The sequence below is a fragment of the Thamnophis sirtalis genome, unplaced genomic scaffold (assembly GCF_051295495.1).
Source record: "Thamnophis sirtalis isolate CommonGarterSnake01/CBP01778 unplaced genomic scaffold, rThaSir2_p1.2 scaffold_1, whole genome shotgun sequence".
NCBI lineage: Eukaryota > Metazoa > Chordata > Lepidosauria > Squamata > Natricidae > Thamnophis > Thamnophis sirtalis.
Window position 1 is genome coordinate 41,193,308 of NW_028261381.1, and position 14,407 is coordinate 41,207,714.

General features: G+C 34.6%; 1 protein-coding gene across 1 annotated transcript in view; it reads left to right on the forward strand.

The window, feature by feature from the left end:
• Positions 1-14,407, forward strand: part of LRP1B (LDL receptor related protein 1B) — a 939,689-nt gene that overhangs the window by 847,129 nt on the left and 78,153 nt on the right. Inside the window, exons 61-65 of the mRNA XM_087710921.1 lie at positions 880-1,068; positions 2,059-2,207; positions 2,548-2,641; positions 6,983-7,099; positions 12,723-12,842. Coding sequence (XP_087567047.1) covers positions 880-1,068; positions 2,059-2,207; positions 2,548-2,641; positions 6,983-7,099; positions 12,723-12,842 — 669 coding nt within the window. The remainder of the gene's footprint in view (positions 1-879; positions 1,069-2,058; positions 2,208-2,547; positions 2,642-6,982; positions 7,100-12,722; positions 12,843-14,407) is intronic.

Here is a 14,407-nt window from a genome sequence, read left to right on the forward strand (position 1 = left end):
TCTGGTTTAACAACGGATTTTGTTTTTTCTGGAAAAAAAAATTCTCCTGTTTATGTGTGCATATTCATAACATAATTCCTTATGAAAAAAATGCCTTTAATTGTAGACAGAGTTTGAATTTGATAATGATTTTTAAAGTTTAAAATTGCTTGGTCTAGGAAACTGGAGGAATTATTGTTATCATGAGGATATCTAAAATCGGGGATATTTTCAACAGAAATTATTCAATTCATAAAATAACACAATAGAGTAGCTGTTATCACCTGGCGGCCAGGATTGTCTGCTTTGATTTCTGCCAATTTTTCTGTCTCTCTTGTTTTAAAATATATCATCCACAGATTTTGCTGAATTTGACTTTTTATATTTGCCCTGTGGCTTTGTAATAGTTTAGTGATAGTTTAGTTTAGTGAGAGTTATTCTTAGATTACATCACTTGTAAAACAGTGTCTGTTTTAACATATTGTCAGATTTTGCCTAATTCTTTATCCTCAGAAGATACTTAGAGGAAACTTAGGAATTGCAGAAGGAAATATGGATTGAAAATATATAGAGAAGAAATGCAGGCAGGATGATTGACTAGGTTAGAATGATAATTCATCAAATGGAGAAAGTATCACAAAGTATTCAGTGAAGAGAAAACTGAAAGAGAAACAACTGTTAAAAGGCTTTCCAATAGAAGGCAGAGACTAAAAGACATATAACCTGTTAAACAAGATAAATAGTGATTGTGAAGCAACTTCAGGCAACTTCAGGCAACTTCAGGCATAATAGCCAGGGCCTCCAAAGAAGGTACTTTTAGGGTAGGTTTTGCAATGAAAAATATTTTAATTATAAGTCTTTCTCAAAACTCAACATTAATGTTATTATATTCTATTGCAGTCCCTAATCAACATGTTCTAGGGGTGATTGCTCTAACATTATTTGAAGACTATATATACTGGACAGATGGAAAAACAAAAACTGTCAATCGTGCCCACAAAATCTCTGGAGCAGATAAAGTAGCCCTGATTAATTCATGGCATGCCATAACTGATATTCAAGTTTATCATTCATTCCGGCAACCTAATGGTAAGAACTGATTTTTTAAATCACATATTAATTCAAGCAAATGCCTCTTCCTCTGTTACCAATTCTGCTTAGCAATAACCACAAACTATTTAGAGTGTTTAAGATTGTTAGAGAAGTAAAATAGATACTAGAGAACTGGCTATTCTTCAAAATACCTATTATGATTGAATAGGGTGAATCACAGATATAGCTTTTAAAAACTTAGTGAGCTTCTTCCATTCTCCCTGGTTCTTGTAATACATTGTGGATAGAAATGAATACAGCATTTTTAATATTGGTGTAAGGATCAGATTCTTTCTGGATCAGAAACATCTTCCAGTACATCTCTTTTACTGTGGACTGAGGACTAGAATTCATCTTAACTCAAATTTAGAACTTTCTTTAGTTCTATTTATACAATATATTCTGTGCAGAAGTCAACATAAGTAATGAATTTTATCTTTCCCTTTTTATTATACCAATAATAATATTGCAAAGCCAATCTTCAAAAGTAAAGACATATTTTCTGGAGCAGGGAGACTTTGCATGCAGTGTATAAGCTTCCACAAGAGATGGAAGCTTACACGTAACAATGTCTGCACTGTAGAAATTCTCAGTATTTCCATGGATGTTTCAGTGGGACATAAACACAAACGAGGAGCTGTGTGCACACTTTACTTTATTCGAGTAGAGTGTGCACATAGCTCCTTTTTGTGTTTTTGTGAGAAGATAACTGTATCTGAACACAGCTGTTATTATTGGTCAATTGTCTGAATTAGTTTTATAGAATATAAAATGATTTTATGTCATAAAACTATTTTTATGGAAAAGTAGTAACAATTCAATTTTCATAATTTATTATTCTTACTTATCTTTTAAAATAGTATTTCTAAAATGTATGTATCAAACATGTTAGAGGAATATTTAAACTGGAAAATATTACAGCTTTAGAATTAGTCTTCACTTGAGTTTTATGGACATGTTTTAATTTTTATTTATTTGTATTTCTAGTGGCTAAACATACATGTACATTAAATAATGGTGGCTGTAGTCATCTGTGCCTTCTTGCCCCAAACAAAACTCACACGTGTGCCTGTCCTACCAATTTTTACCTCGCAGCAGATAATAAGACCTGCTTATCAAATTGCACAGCCAGTCAAGTATGTATATTGTTTGGCATGGAACATTTTAAAAAATACTTTAAGAATCTCATTTTAAGTATATTTACATATTTTTGAAATATATGTCACTTTAAAAAAAATTGTAACACTATACTATATATTTAATTCTCTGAAGTATATTATTGTAGTAAATATAATAGGTTTATATGCATGAAAAAATGAGACTTTTAAAAGTTGCCTATAATAATTAAAATCACATTTCAAAGTATATCTGATTCCAGTTATTGACTTTTTATTCTACTTATAATATATATAGACAGACACACATATTTTTGTATATCTATTTTAAAACTTTTTAAATTACACTTTTCTCTTTTAGTTCCGCTGCAGGACTGACAAATGTATTCCATTTTGGTGGAAATGTGACACTGTCGATGATTGTGGAGATGGATCAGATGAACCTGAAGAATGTCGTAAGTATAAATGAATATAATATTTTAGGAATACTATTCTTCAGACTTATCAATCATATTGTAAAAGTAATAAATATAGAAGTGCTGAAAATCATTTTTTTCATACTACATATTACATTTGAAAATGAAGAATATTACTGCATAATAAAACAATATAGCACCTTAATTCTTACAATGATCATACTTTTTCTAAGTGTAGGAGTTTCAATTGAACTTCAGAAAGTAGATTTTTACTACCCCTTTATATGTATTAATTCTGCAATTAATAATATAAAATAGATTTGTTAGGCTTTTGCCAATCACTTGTACAATGGATGGTTGCTATCCATCTTCTGTAGTGTGGCAGAAATTTGATTAAATCAGCTTATCATGTCATAATTTCACAATATTCTTTCGGCGTTCAGAAAGTGTGAAGTAAATGATGTTGTCAGAAAGCAACAAGTAATGTTTCTCCTAGTTTTTATTTATTTGTACATTGATGTTTCATTTACATCTAAAGTGATATACATAGTTTGTCATCCAAACTTTTTCACACAGCAACAACATAAGACAGGTCTTAACATGTCTGTCTATGGAGATTCTCAGTCATTTAGGTCATGGTTTTCCCAAATATGCTTTTTCCAAAAGGCAACTGGACTTGAAGATGTTTTGCTTCTCATCCAAGAAGCTTCTTCAGTTTAACAGGTCCAAAATCAGCCCCAGATATAAAAATTGCATCACAATTTAATTCAGATTTTCTATCTTTAGTTCTGCTCAAGCAGTATTAGGCTGTACTAACTGTATTATGAAGATTTGCTAGGACTATAAGTCACCCTTATTCAACAGAATCATCCAGAACATTAGCCAAATACAAATAAATATATTGAGATTACATTTTGTCACCAGATAGATGAATTTCATGGATTATTTTGAAGCAAGTAAAGAATGTTCTCAAAAAAATAGGAACCCAAAACAAGGATACCTTTTATTTTATATTTTATTGCAGAAATGTTTTGGGAAAAATAAAAAAATAATGTTTAGCTATCAGCTATATTGACTTTTCTCTTTGTCTTCTTATACAGTAACAGTTGCATTATGCATGCTGCTAGGGATTTACTCTCTTACAGTGCTTCTTTTTCCTTTTTTTTTTTTTTTGAACACTCAAAGCCCGTTTTCTTTGAAAGGACCTGAAAACTATTTCTGAGTTCCAGTGAGGCAGAACATGATTTGTGTCTCTTATTTCTGATCTTTACTCTCATCCATTGGGCTTACTTCTCCATTTGATAGTCTTCCTTATGGAGAGTTTTTGTCACCATCAGGTTCTATTGTAATGCTTCCTTTCTTTGAACTGATAAATCCTTCTCCTTTCTTACCAATTGAAGTGTGGCCATTGAGTGTAGGCTAATTCTATGGGGGGTTTTCAGGACTGTACCAGGTTTGCAAGTTCTTTTCAGGCAAAAAGACAATCATTCAATAAACATTGCACATCTCAGACTCCTATTAATTCTTCTTTTTTACCTTTTAGAATACATCAGTAGAAAGGCTTTTATTTTATTTTTCTCTTGTTCTCTTTTCCAACTCTTGACTAAGAGAAGAAAGATATCCCCTAAAAACTTTCATTCTCCATATACATTTGTTAAGTTCCTCAAACGTGTCTCCCTTATATTCCTTTCAAAGTTTACACTTACTTGACACAAAGCAATCTTTCAACTACCCCACATATAGTACATTGGACAATCAGCAGCTTTCAAGATATGTTGTACCTGCTGCAATTATAAACTATACAGGACATTGACTTTATAGCTCTCACGGTTGAGCAAGCAGCTATTCAGAACACATGACTACTTGAGGTTGTTGTTTTTTTCACTCTCTTGGAAGGTCCATCTTAGCTCTTCCTGTTCAATTATTCAATACGAAGAGGATTGGATTTTCCCCTGCTAAAATAAACTATATTCTAAGATATAGCTAAGTGTATTAGACCAATCCTCGAGAGAGGGAAAATGTATTTTTAGGCAACAGATACAAAATGCATCTCATTATTCATCTTCCATACTATAATTTAAATTCAAAGTAAGAGGTGGTCTCCTTCATTCAAACCTAGATTACCAGGGAGAAACTAGGTGCTCTTAATTACCTTTTGCAATTAATGCTTCAGAAGTATTGAAAAAGAAAACTGTTTCAAGTCATGATAAATGAATGCTTCTTAATTAGATAGAGTTATCAGTCATGAGATTACTATTATGAGACTTAACTTAAGTTGGTTTAAAAAAGATCTACAGATCCATTCTGCAGGAAAACAATATCAAATGGCAATAAACATTCTGTATAATTTTAGTATATAAAATATATTGTTTGTTTATTTATGTTATGTGGTTTTGGAATTGTTAACAGTTCCAGTTATCCTGATCATTCAGAATAAATGAGAATTCCTAGATTGTATATGGTATTAGAACATATATTATAAACCTTTGTTCATAGTAGTAAAATTTCAGGGTAAATAAGCATATGATTATATCCTCTAATAAGGATAATAAGCCCAAAAGGTGGCTCTTTGAAATATTGATCATTATACACATAGAAGTAAAAACTGTAGTACAATGTAATTATATACAATAGATTTATGAGCACTTTACTGAGGAGAAACATCAACAAATATGCACATAGTCCTCAACTTTCTACTATAATTGGGACCCCAAGCACAATCATTGAACAAAGTGATCGTTGAGTGAGATATTACATGATTGCTTTGCTCCATGACTGAGGTACCTGGTTGGGGTTGCTAAGCAACTTAATGGATTGTAAAGCAGATAGTTCTAACCAAGGAGCATAGGAGTATGGAGAGGAGACTCTGGGAAACCTAGTGCAGACCATACATGAGTGTCTCTCTTCTTAGGAGTTAAAAATAATCCCTGATAAAATCCAAGCAAGATTTTCAGCCCCTGAAAGGAGAGAGATTTGAGCACATCTTGCACTAGGCCTCCCAAAGCCAGTCCCATCCCACTAAGGCACCCCATACCCTTTACCTTACTATACTGCCTCTCTGCTCTAGTGCTAAAAGTCCACTCTCAGCAGTGCATTTCAAAAGGCAACTGGACTTTCTTGATTTTTTTTCTTTGAAAATGTTTCACTTCTCATCCAAGAAGCTTCTTTGGTTCTGAATGGGGAGAATGGAAGGATTTATATTATTTGTGGCCATCTGGTCATTAGCACTCTGAGGATTGGTCATTAGTTCTCTGAAGGTCATTGAGATCATTTGGGAATTTATCTGTACCCTCAAGGTCATCTGAATCAGAGTGCAAATGGGTGTGAAACCTTCTTGAGACTGCTGAATGGAGTCTGTTGTAGACAGGGGACAGGTTCAAACCAAAATGTTAACATTCTGGACAGAGAGGAGCATTGGATTGAAAGAAGAGTCAAAAAGGCCATTTATGTTGAAATTGAACAGCCCTCTCTCAAACAAGAGAGAGAGATAGGACAGCACCTATCTTGTTGGCAGAGAAAATTGCAAATGGCAGTCACAGGTTTATGAGGTTCTTGGAAACTAGCTGTAACTATGAATAGTACATAGTTACTCAGATCATGATGGTGTGGGATGTGTGATATTTTGCAATGATCAAAAGTGTTTTATGAAGCATCCTTTCCAAGGCCTTCATTAAGCAAATGACTATTAGTTAAGGACTACCTGTAGAAATTATGATTGTTGATACATTTTACATATTGTCTTTATAGCAAATCAAATGAAAGAAAGCATATGTGCTACTGATGAGAAACAGAGCTTTTGATACCATTTGGATTTAATTTATTGTTTTTAAAAATTAAATATTTTTGAGTTATGCTCATCTCCTAATCATGTATGGAAACTATGTTATGTTTTTTTTCTCCTAGGAATTTATTCATTTATTTATACTTTTTTTGTATTTCCTCTTCAATTTATACCTCTAGGATTTCATACTTGTTTCCCAGGAAAGTAATTTATTCAAGCTTAGTTGGTTTTTTTTTCATTTTTTTTAAGATTAGCAAAGGTCAGCCAAGTGGAAAAGGTATACAGTAAATGTAACTTATAATCAGGGATAATATAGATAAAGTCATTTTATTCAGTATAGTAAGGAGATGATTGATTAAAATTTCTAGAAATATAACATTGTAAACATATTACACTATGTTTTTTGATACTGTATTTCTATATGATTAAAATGACTGTGTCTTAGAAGAGAACATTATGATTAATTAGGGTGAGGAAAGTGATACTTTTGAATCTCTATCGATTCTTACCATATATGATTTAATTGTCTTTCTTCATTGCATAAAATTTCTGTGACTGTTAGAAAAGCCTTTTTTTCTTTTTTTCTTTTCTTTTTTCAGCTGAATTTAAATGTCAACCAGGGCGTTTTCAGTGTGGAACTGGTCTCTGTGTTTTACCAGCTTTTATATGCGATGGGGAAAATGATTGTGGAGATAGTTCAGATGAACTTAATTGTGGTGAGTATGATTGATATAAGAGAAAAAATCTTGGACAACTGAGAAAATATTGTTCACTGTTCTCCTGTATATGTGCATATTTACAGGTTTTGAGATGTATACAGTCCTACAATATATCAGCATAACATTTTAAGAATGTTATCTAATGTTGGTTCAACAGAAGAGTAAAAGATCTGATTTTTTTTAGTAAGGCTCATTTGGAGTTTTGACTCTGATTAACTAAAATCTTGAATTATTTGTTACTGCCACTACTAGTGTGCATTAAGAAATTTAACAGTTGGAAAAGAATTGCATTTGAAAGTTCTCAATCTCTTACACAAGAAGGCAAATAATCAAAACATTATTTATGCAAATGTCAAGACAGAATGCCCTTTCCCAATATAGGAATGGCTGCCAATATGTGTTAGAAAAGTTTGGTCTACATAATTTAATAATTTAAATCATTTAAAAGAAGTAGGGTTAAAACAAAGTTAAAAACTTAAAGAAGGAAAGGAAGGAGAAGGAAAACAAGGAAAACAAGAGAAGGAAATAGGAAGATGGGAAAAGGTGGCAGTGGTGGCATTGGTAGTGGGCACAACAAGTGGCAATGGTGGCAGCAACAGCCACACAACTGTCAGTTGCACCTGAGCAGTAGCAAAACCCACAGACACAACTGGCAGTGGTGACAGCAGTGGCAGCATGTACAACTGAAGGTGCTTAGCATAGAGAAGGAGGAGAAGAAAAAGGAAAAGCAAAGTTGAAAGAAAGTTAAAGGAGCAAGAGGAGCAAAAGAAGGAGAAGGAATGGCATCAAAACGTAATTGCGACATACAGCATGATGGCTGAGAATAGCAGTGACCACATTGGTGCAATGGAATATGAAATAGCAATGCAACATGTCAAAATAGCAACAACCAAGTTTTGCACAGAAGTAAAAGAAGGAGGAATAGAGGGACAATTTACACTTTTACATTAACAAAATGTTTTATTCCAACACTAGCCATAAGTGGAAATTAAACACTAGCCACAAGAGGGAGCAGAGTATTCACTTTTAAGTATAATTTCAGCATTAATCTCAAGAGTAATTGTTAAAAAAATAAAAAACCCTGCATACAAATTTTTAAAAAAAATAATGAAATTTTTAAATATTGCAAAAATTTTCAGTTTTTGAATTTTTTGAATTTTTAAAGAAATTAAAGAAAATAAGAACACAATGATTAAAAATTAGAACAATTTATTGTCATAAGATTAAATTCATAAAGCTATTTTAATTATTTTTTAAAATTTTTAAAAAATAAATTTCTACATCTTTAAGATTTTTAAAATTAAAAAGAAGGTACCCAAACACTATTAAATTAGACAAATTAGGCAAAATTAGAAATACTGCTAAAAAAAGACACTGACTTGTAACTACTGCGAGCAAGAATTCACTATTTTTCTATACACTTTTACAATAATTGCAAACTAAGAGCCTTCTTTTCCCCTTTATTCTTTTTGCTTCTTCCTTTTCTGGATTACAAACTATATCCTGAAGGTGATCTGTAGATTACAAACTATATTTTGAAGGTGATTTGATTTGTCTTTGATGTGTTAGATTTAAAGTTTACTTCAACACTAGCCAGAAGAGGGAGCAAAAGGCTAACATTTAAGTGTTATTTCAACATTAACCACAAGAGGAAGCAATGGCCATTTAAAACAAAAACAAAAACCAAAAACCAAAAGGGATATGAAAAAAAAATGTTAAAAAAATTAAAAACCCTACATAAACCAAATTTTAAAAGAAATAGACATTGGAACTATTGGGACCATTTGCAAGAAAAATAACAGCCATGAAAAACACATATTCATTTTTTAAAAAAAGACCAATGTTATGATTTTCAAATATGTGCCATGTATGTATTCTTGCCAATAGAAGACACAAATTACCCTGTTTCCCTGAAAATAAGACCTCCCAGAATAATAAGCACAATTGGGCTTTTGAGCACATGTGGTAAAATAAGCCCTTCCCTGAAAATAAGCCCTCCCGAAAATATTGCAACACAGCAGCAGCCATGAGGTGACCACGCTCACTGCCTCCTGCACCTCAAAAATAATAAGATCTCCCTGAAAACAAGGCCAAGTGCTTATTTCGGGGATCAAAAGAAAATAAGACCCTGTCTTGGTTTTGGGAAAACACAGTATATCTCTACCAAATGTAAACCAAATGAATTACTCAAGGAAAAAGAAAGGATCTAGAGGTAAGTCTAGCTACTCTGAGATTCAAACATCAAAATGAGAAACTCCAGCTAAAGGAAGACTATAAACTGAACATATTAAAGAACAAACAACTATCAGAAAAATGAAACTTGATGGCAAAATGGCTCTCATAGAAAAAAATGTAACAAATGTCCCTGCAGTCTAGCCTAGAAATCAATTTCATCTCCTCCTCCTAGAAGATAATGTGCAGATATTTGGTGAAGGAACATCATCAAGCATACTACTGACAAGAAGAAAAGATCTTTTTCACTCAAGGAAAAAGTGATGTGAGTTGGTGATAGGAGACTCACTTCTCAGAGGAATAGAATGAGCAATCTGCAGACCAGACAATCTATCAAGGGAGATATGTGGTCTTCCAGGAGCAAAGATCAAAGATGTGTTTGGGAGATTTACTAAAATAATTAAGTTCAAAGAGTGTCCCTTTCTCCTTTTTCATGTGGGGATGAATGATACAACAAAGCCTGAAACAATATTAAGATACTATAAGCAGCATGAAAGCCAAAGAAAATGGAGGTGGTGCTTTCATCTGTATTTCCAATGGAAGGTCAACATCTAATTAGGGAACAAAGGATTTTAGGAGTAAACCACTGACTTAAATAATTGTCCCATTAAGAGAACTTTGGATTTCTAGCCCATGGTTTACATTACCTACATGAAGGGCTTCTGTCAGGGAATGGGCCATACCTCACAAGAACAAGGAAGAATGTTTGGAAAACAACTGGCTCAGCTTTTCTGAAATCTTTAAACTGGAATGGGTGGAAAAACCAATTTTTAGGACCAAATTCCAAGCACAAACCTCAAGAAATCCAATCAAACAGGTAAGGAGTGGTGAAAAGGAAGAAGAACTCTGATATATAACAAAAGAAGTAGGAAGCTGTTAGATCGGCAGCAGTAAATACAACAGAAGCAAAATGCAGATTCAGTCAAGAAGATTCCAGACATCTATACACTAATGCTCTAAGGAACAAACAGGGCAAACTTGATGCTAGTATATGAGGGCAGGTTCAACATTGTTGCCATTATCAAATCTTGGTGAGATGAAACCCAAGACTGGAATCTACTGCTAGAAGACTTTAAATTATTCAAAAGAAACAGAGCTAACAAAAGATGAAGTAGAGTTGCATTATTTGCAGCAAATAACTATACTTCTACAGAAATGTACAAAACCTGTGCATTGTGGCTGAAAACTTTCTTGAATGGATTTGGATTAATATAAAAGAAAAAAGGAACGCCATTGTTATAGATGTATACCACAAACCACCCAACCAAACAGAGGGAGCAGATGAACTTTTTGCTAATCAGTTAGCTAATGTGTTTGGAAAAAACACCACAGTATTAATGGTGGGACCTTAATTTCCCTGACATGATCTGGGAGACAATCTCTGCACCGTGACATATCAAACAGGTTGCTGAAGAATTTAACATACAACTTTATCACCCAAAAGGTAGAGGATGGAATTAGAGGATTAGCTATATTAGACTTAACATTTCATTACTAATAACAATGAAATAATAGAGGGGGTTGAACTTTGTGGGAGAGCGACTTGGTCACACTGGAATTTGACCTAATGCAGGCACAAATAATTCAACAATGTAGTGTCTTAGATGTCAAAAAGCCGATTTCTATAAATTTACAACTTAAAGTTTAGGAAGAATTTCATGGATATAAATCCTAAAGAGGAAAACAACCCAAGATGCTCTGAAAAATGAGAATATAAAAGCCCAGTCTAGCACAATACCACAGAGAAGAAAAACAAGAGACACCCCCCCCACACACACACACCAAATGAAACTAACAAGGTTGCATAAAGAATTTTCTAGTAAACTGGGAGACAGAAAGGATAAGCAAACCAATGGAAAAAGAAATATAGAACTTCAAAAAGAATGTCAATAAATAGCCAAAGGACAAAGTCAGGAAAGCTAAGACTTAGAATGAACTAAAACTTGAAACAAATGACAAAAGTAATAATAAAAAGTTTCACAAATGATTAGATGAGCCCTATCTAACAAAATGCAATTCAGTGGTGAAAAAGTAAGGTATTACACTTAGGCAAGAAAAGAAAAGCCAAGTGTACAGTTTAGAATAGATGGACAACCACTGAAGTATAAGCCAGCAGTGTGTACAGCTACCAAAAAAGTTAATCCCTCAACAGAGGGATAGTATCAAGATCACATGAAATGATAGTACCGGTTTATCTTCCACTGGTAAGACCACACTTGGAATGCTATGTCCAGTTCAGTTACAATGATACAAAAATGATGCGTATACTGTAGAAAGTGTGCAGAGAAGAGCAACCAAGATGACAAGACTAAACCATACAATGATCATTTGCAGGAACTACCAGTAGCTAGTCTATATTTAGTCTATTGAAAAGCAGGGCCCTCAACAGAGGAATAGTAGGGGTTGCATATTAGCAGTCTTCTAGTACTAGAGGGCCTGTCAAATATAAGAGGGAGTCAGGCAGGACAAGAAGTAATTGGTGGAAGATCATGAAAGAGTACTCCAACCTAGAACTAAGGAAGAATTTCCTGACAGTGAGAACAATTAATCAGTGGTACAGCTTGCCCCAAGTAGTTATGGGTACTCCATCACTGGGTTTTTAAGAAGAGATTGGACAAATGTATGTCCAGAATGGTATAGGGCAGTGATGGCTAACCTTTTCAACAAAGAATGTTGAAAGTGTGCATGTATGCACACACCCATAATGCAATATGCACACAACACATTACCCCCACATGACCCCCACCCCCACACATACACACCTTCCCTCCGCCCACTGTCTGCATGTGTGTCTCCCACATGTGCCCTGCCCCACACATTCACGGCAGAAATTCAAAAAACAGCTGGCTGGTGGGAGGAGCACATGCACGGTGGAGCTGAGTTGGGGCCATGGCTCGCATACCTGGAGAGAGAGCTCTGTGTGCCACCTGTGGCACACATGCCATAGGTTCTCCATCACAGGTATAGGGTCTCTGCTTGAGCAGGGGGTTGAACTAGAAGATGTCTAAAGTCCCTTCCAATCCTGTTATTCTGTGTTATTCTATTTATTCTACTTGTACAACCATTTTGCAAATACTTTCATAATTCATTACTCTAGAACCTGTACTAATTATTTGACTAGTACTTGTACAAGTTATAGCTATAAATCCATCTTGTACTTTTTAAAGTAGGGTTAGCACAATGCTGTATTATAAATGTTCTATCAAAATTTGCCTTTTTATTAAATTTATTAAAATTTAATTTTAATGGTTAAATTATGATAATATGATTAATGATTAATAAAAATAACTTAATTCTTAATTAAGAAAAACAATATATGAGGATTATTTGTGTGCCTGTGTTTAATGTAGTTACCTTCTTTTCTTCCTTTCCCTACCCCAACTTCCAGATACCCATGTTTGCCTACCAGGTCAATTTAAGTGCACCAAGAATCAGAAATGTATCCCAATAAATCTCAGGTGTAATGGACAAGATAATTGTGGTGATGAAGAAGATGAACAAGATTGTCGTAAGTCATTTTTTTAAAAAATATGTAAAAATTCAGAAATCTTGTCAAACATAACAGTCATGGCACCTAAGAAAACATATTGGTTATAAAACAGAAAGCTAAAGATGATTCCAGGAAACATAGATATTTTGCACAAATATATACAGCCCAGACCCATAGGATAGATTTTTGCCAGGGAGAGGAAAATTTTAGGGACCGACATGTAGTAGGGGAGGAAGGAGCTGGAGTGATTAAAGAATGCTGGTGGATGATTTTTCTAGGCCCTACCTAAATTATTTTGATGTTTCCAATGGCTTTAGCTAGCTGCCATTTATGTTGAACCCTGGGCACTGCCCTATTGGAATCTCTGTGCTGGATTTCTGAATAAGAGTCTTTGTTATCCAAGCAGCCATCTATGCCTGTAATCTTTTTGTCCACTTAGAATGGGAAGTTTGTTATGGGATGTTGGGATGGACAGTAGAGTTGCCACAGAATCTGCACACTATTCAAGCTGCTGAGTGCCTGAATGCAGGAATGATCAGATGGGATATCTGCTGTTTTTATGAAGGATTAGCTTGTCTATTATTGTTTATGTAGGTTGATTGTAGGGTGGGGTGAGAACAGTGAATGGGTGAATGAATGAAAGTTAAGAATGTTTTGTCTTGGGAACTAAGAACATGGAATGGAAGGAAACTAGAGGAAAGGGCATACAAAAATATTTTAAATATGACAAGCAAGGATAGGTTTGGTGACATTTCCTAGGCATGCTGAGACTGCTACTTAAAGAGTAGTCCAATGTCCAGGCCTCAGTATTCTATTCTACACCTGTTTATCAAATCCTTGACGGAGGAGGGGAGACTACTGATGTTACTTCTGAATATCAGGTTGTCTTGCAATAAATCTTCACATGGAGATGTCTACATGGATAAGACCGCCATAGTAGTATGTATTATTGAGACCTAGAGAGGTCCAGAGGAAGGAAATATACTTAGCCAGGTTTGGATTTGGAAATGCGCCTTACCAATTTAGAAGTTTAACACTAGCCAAGGAGCCAAGAAAGTGGGGATGATAGTTGTTAACATTCATAAATTGTTGAGTGGCCCCTAGTGGCCACAGCACAGGGCTCTTAGTGGCCCTGTGCTGTAGATAACTGAATGTGAAACCCTCTAGTATAGAAGCAGATGGGCTATAGAAAACAGTTGGGATTACTGTTGCTATATCATCCTCTGTGAAAGGTAAGGATGACTACTGCGTTTGTGGTGCAATCAGAACATTGTGTGTGTTGAAGTTGTTTTAATGCAAACCAAAGATGCCTTTTAAAAAACAAATTTACATCATATTCTTATGCATGCCAGTGCTCTGTGTGAGGTAATTTAAGGTGGTTCTGACAAGTGTTGTCGGCATCTTCATATCCAGTCACATGGGCAGCAAGCCACTCCCATCCGGTCACATGGGTGGCAAGCCACTCCCACAAAGGAGGCCACACCCACAGAGTAGGTTCGAACAATTTTTGAAACCCACCACTGGTGCATGCACACTGTGGGGGTCGCAGATAGCATTATGGGTGTGGCATGCCCGCGCACAAC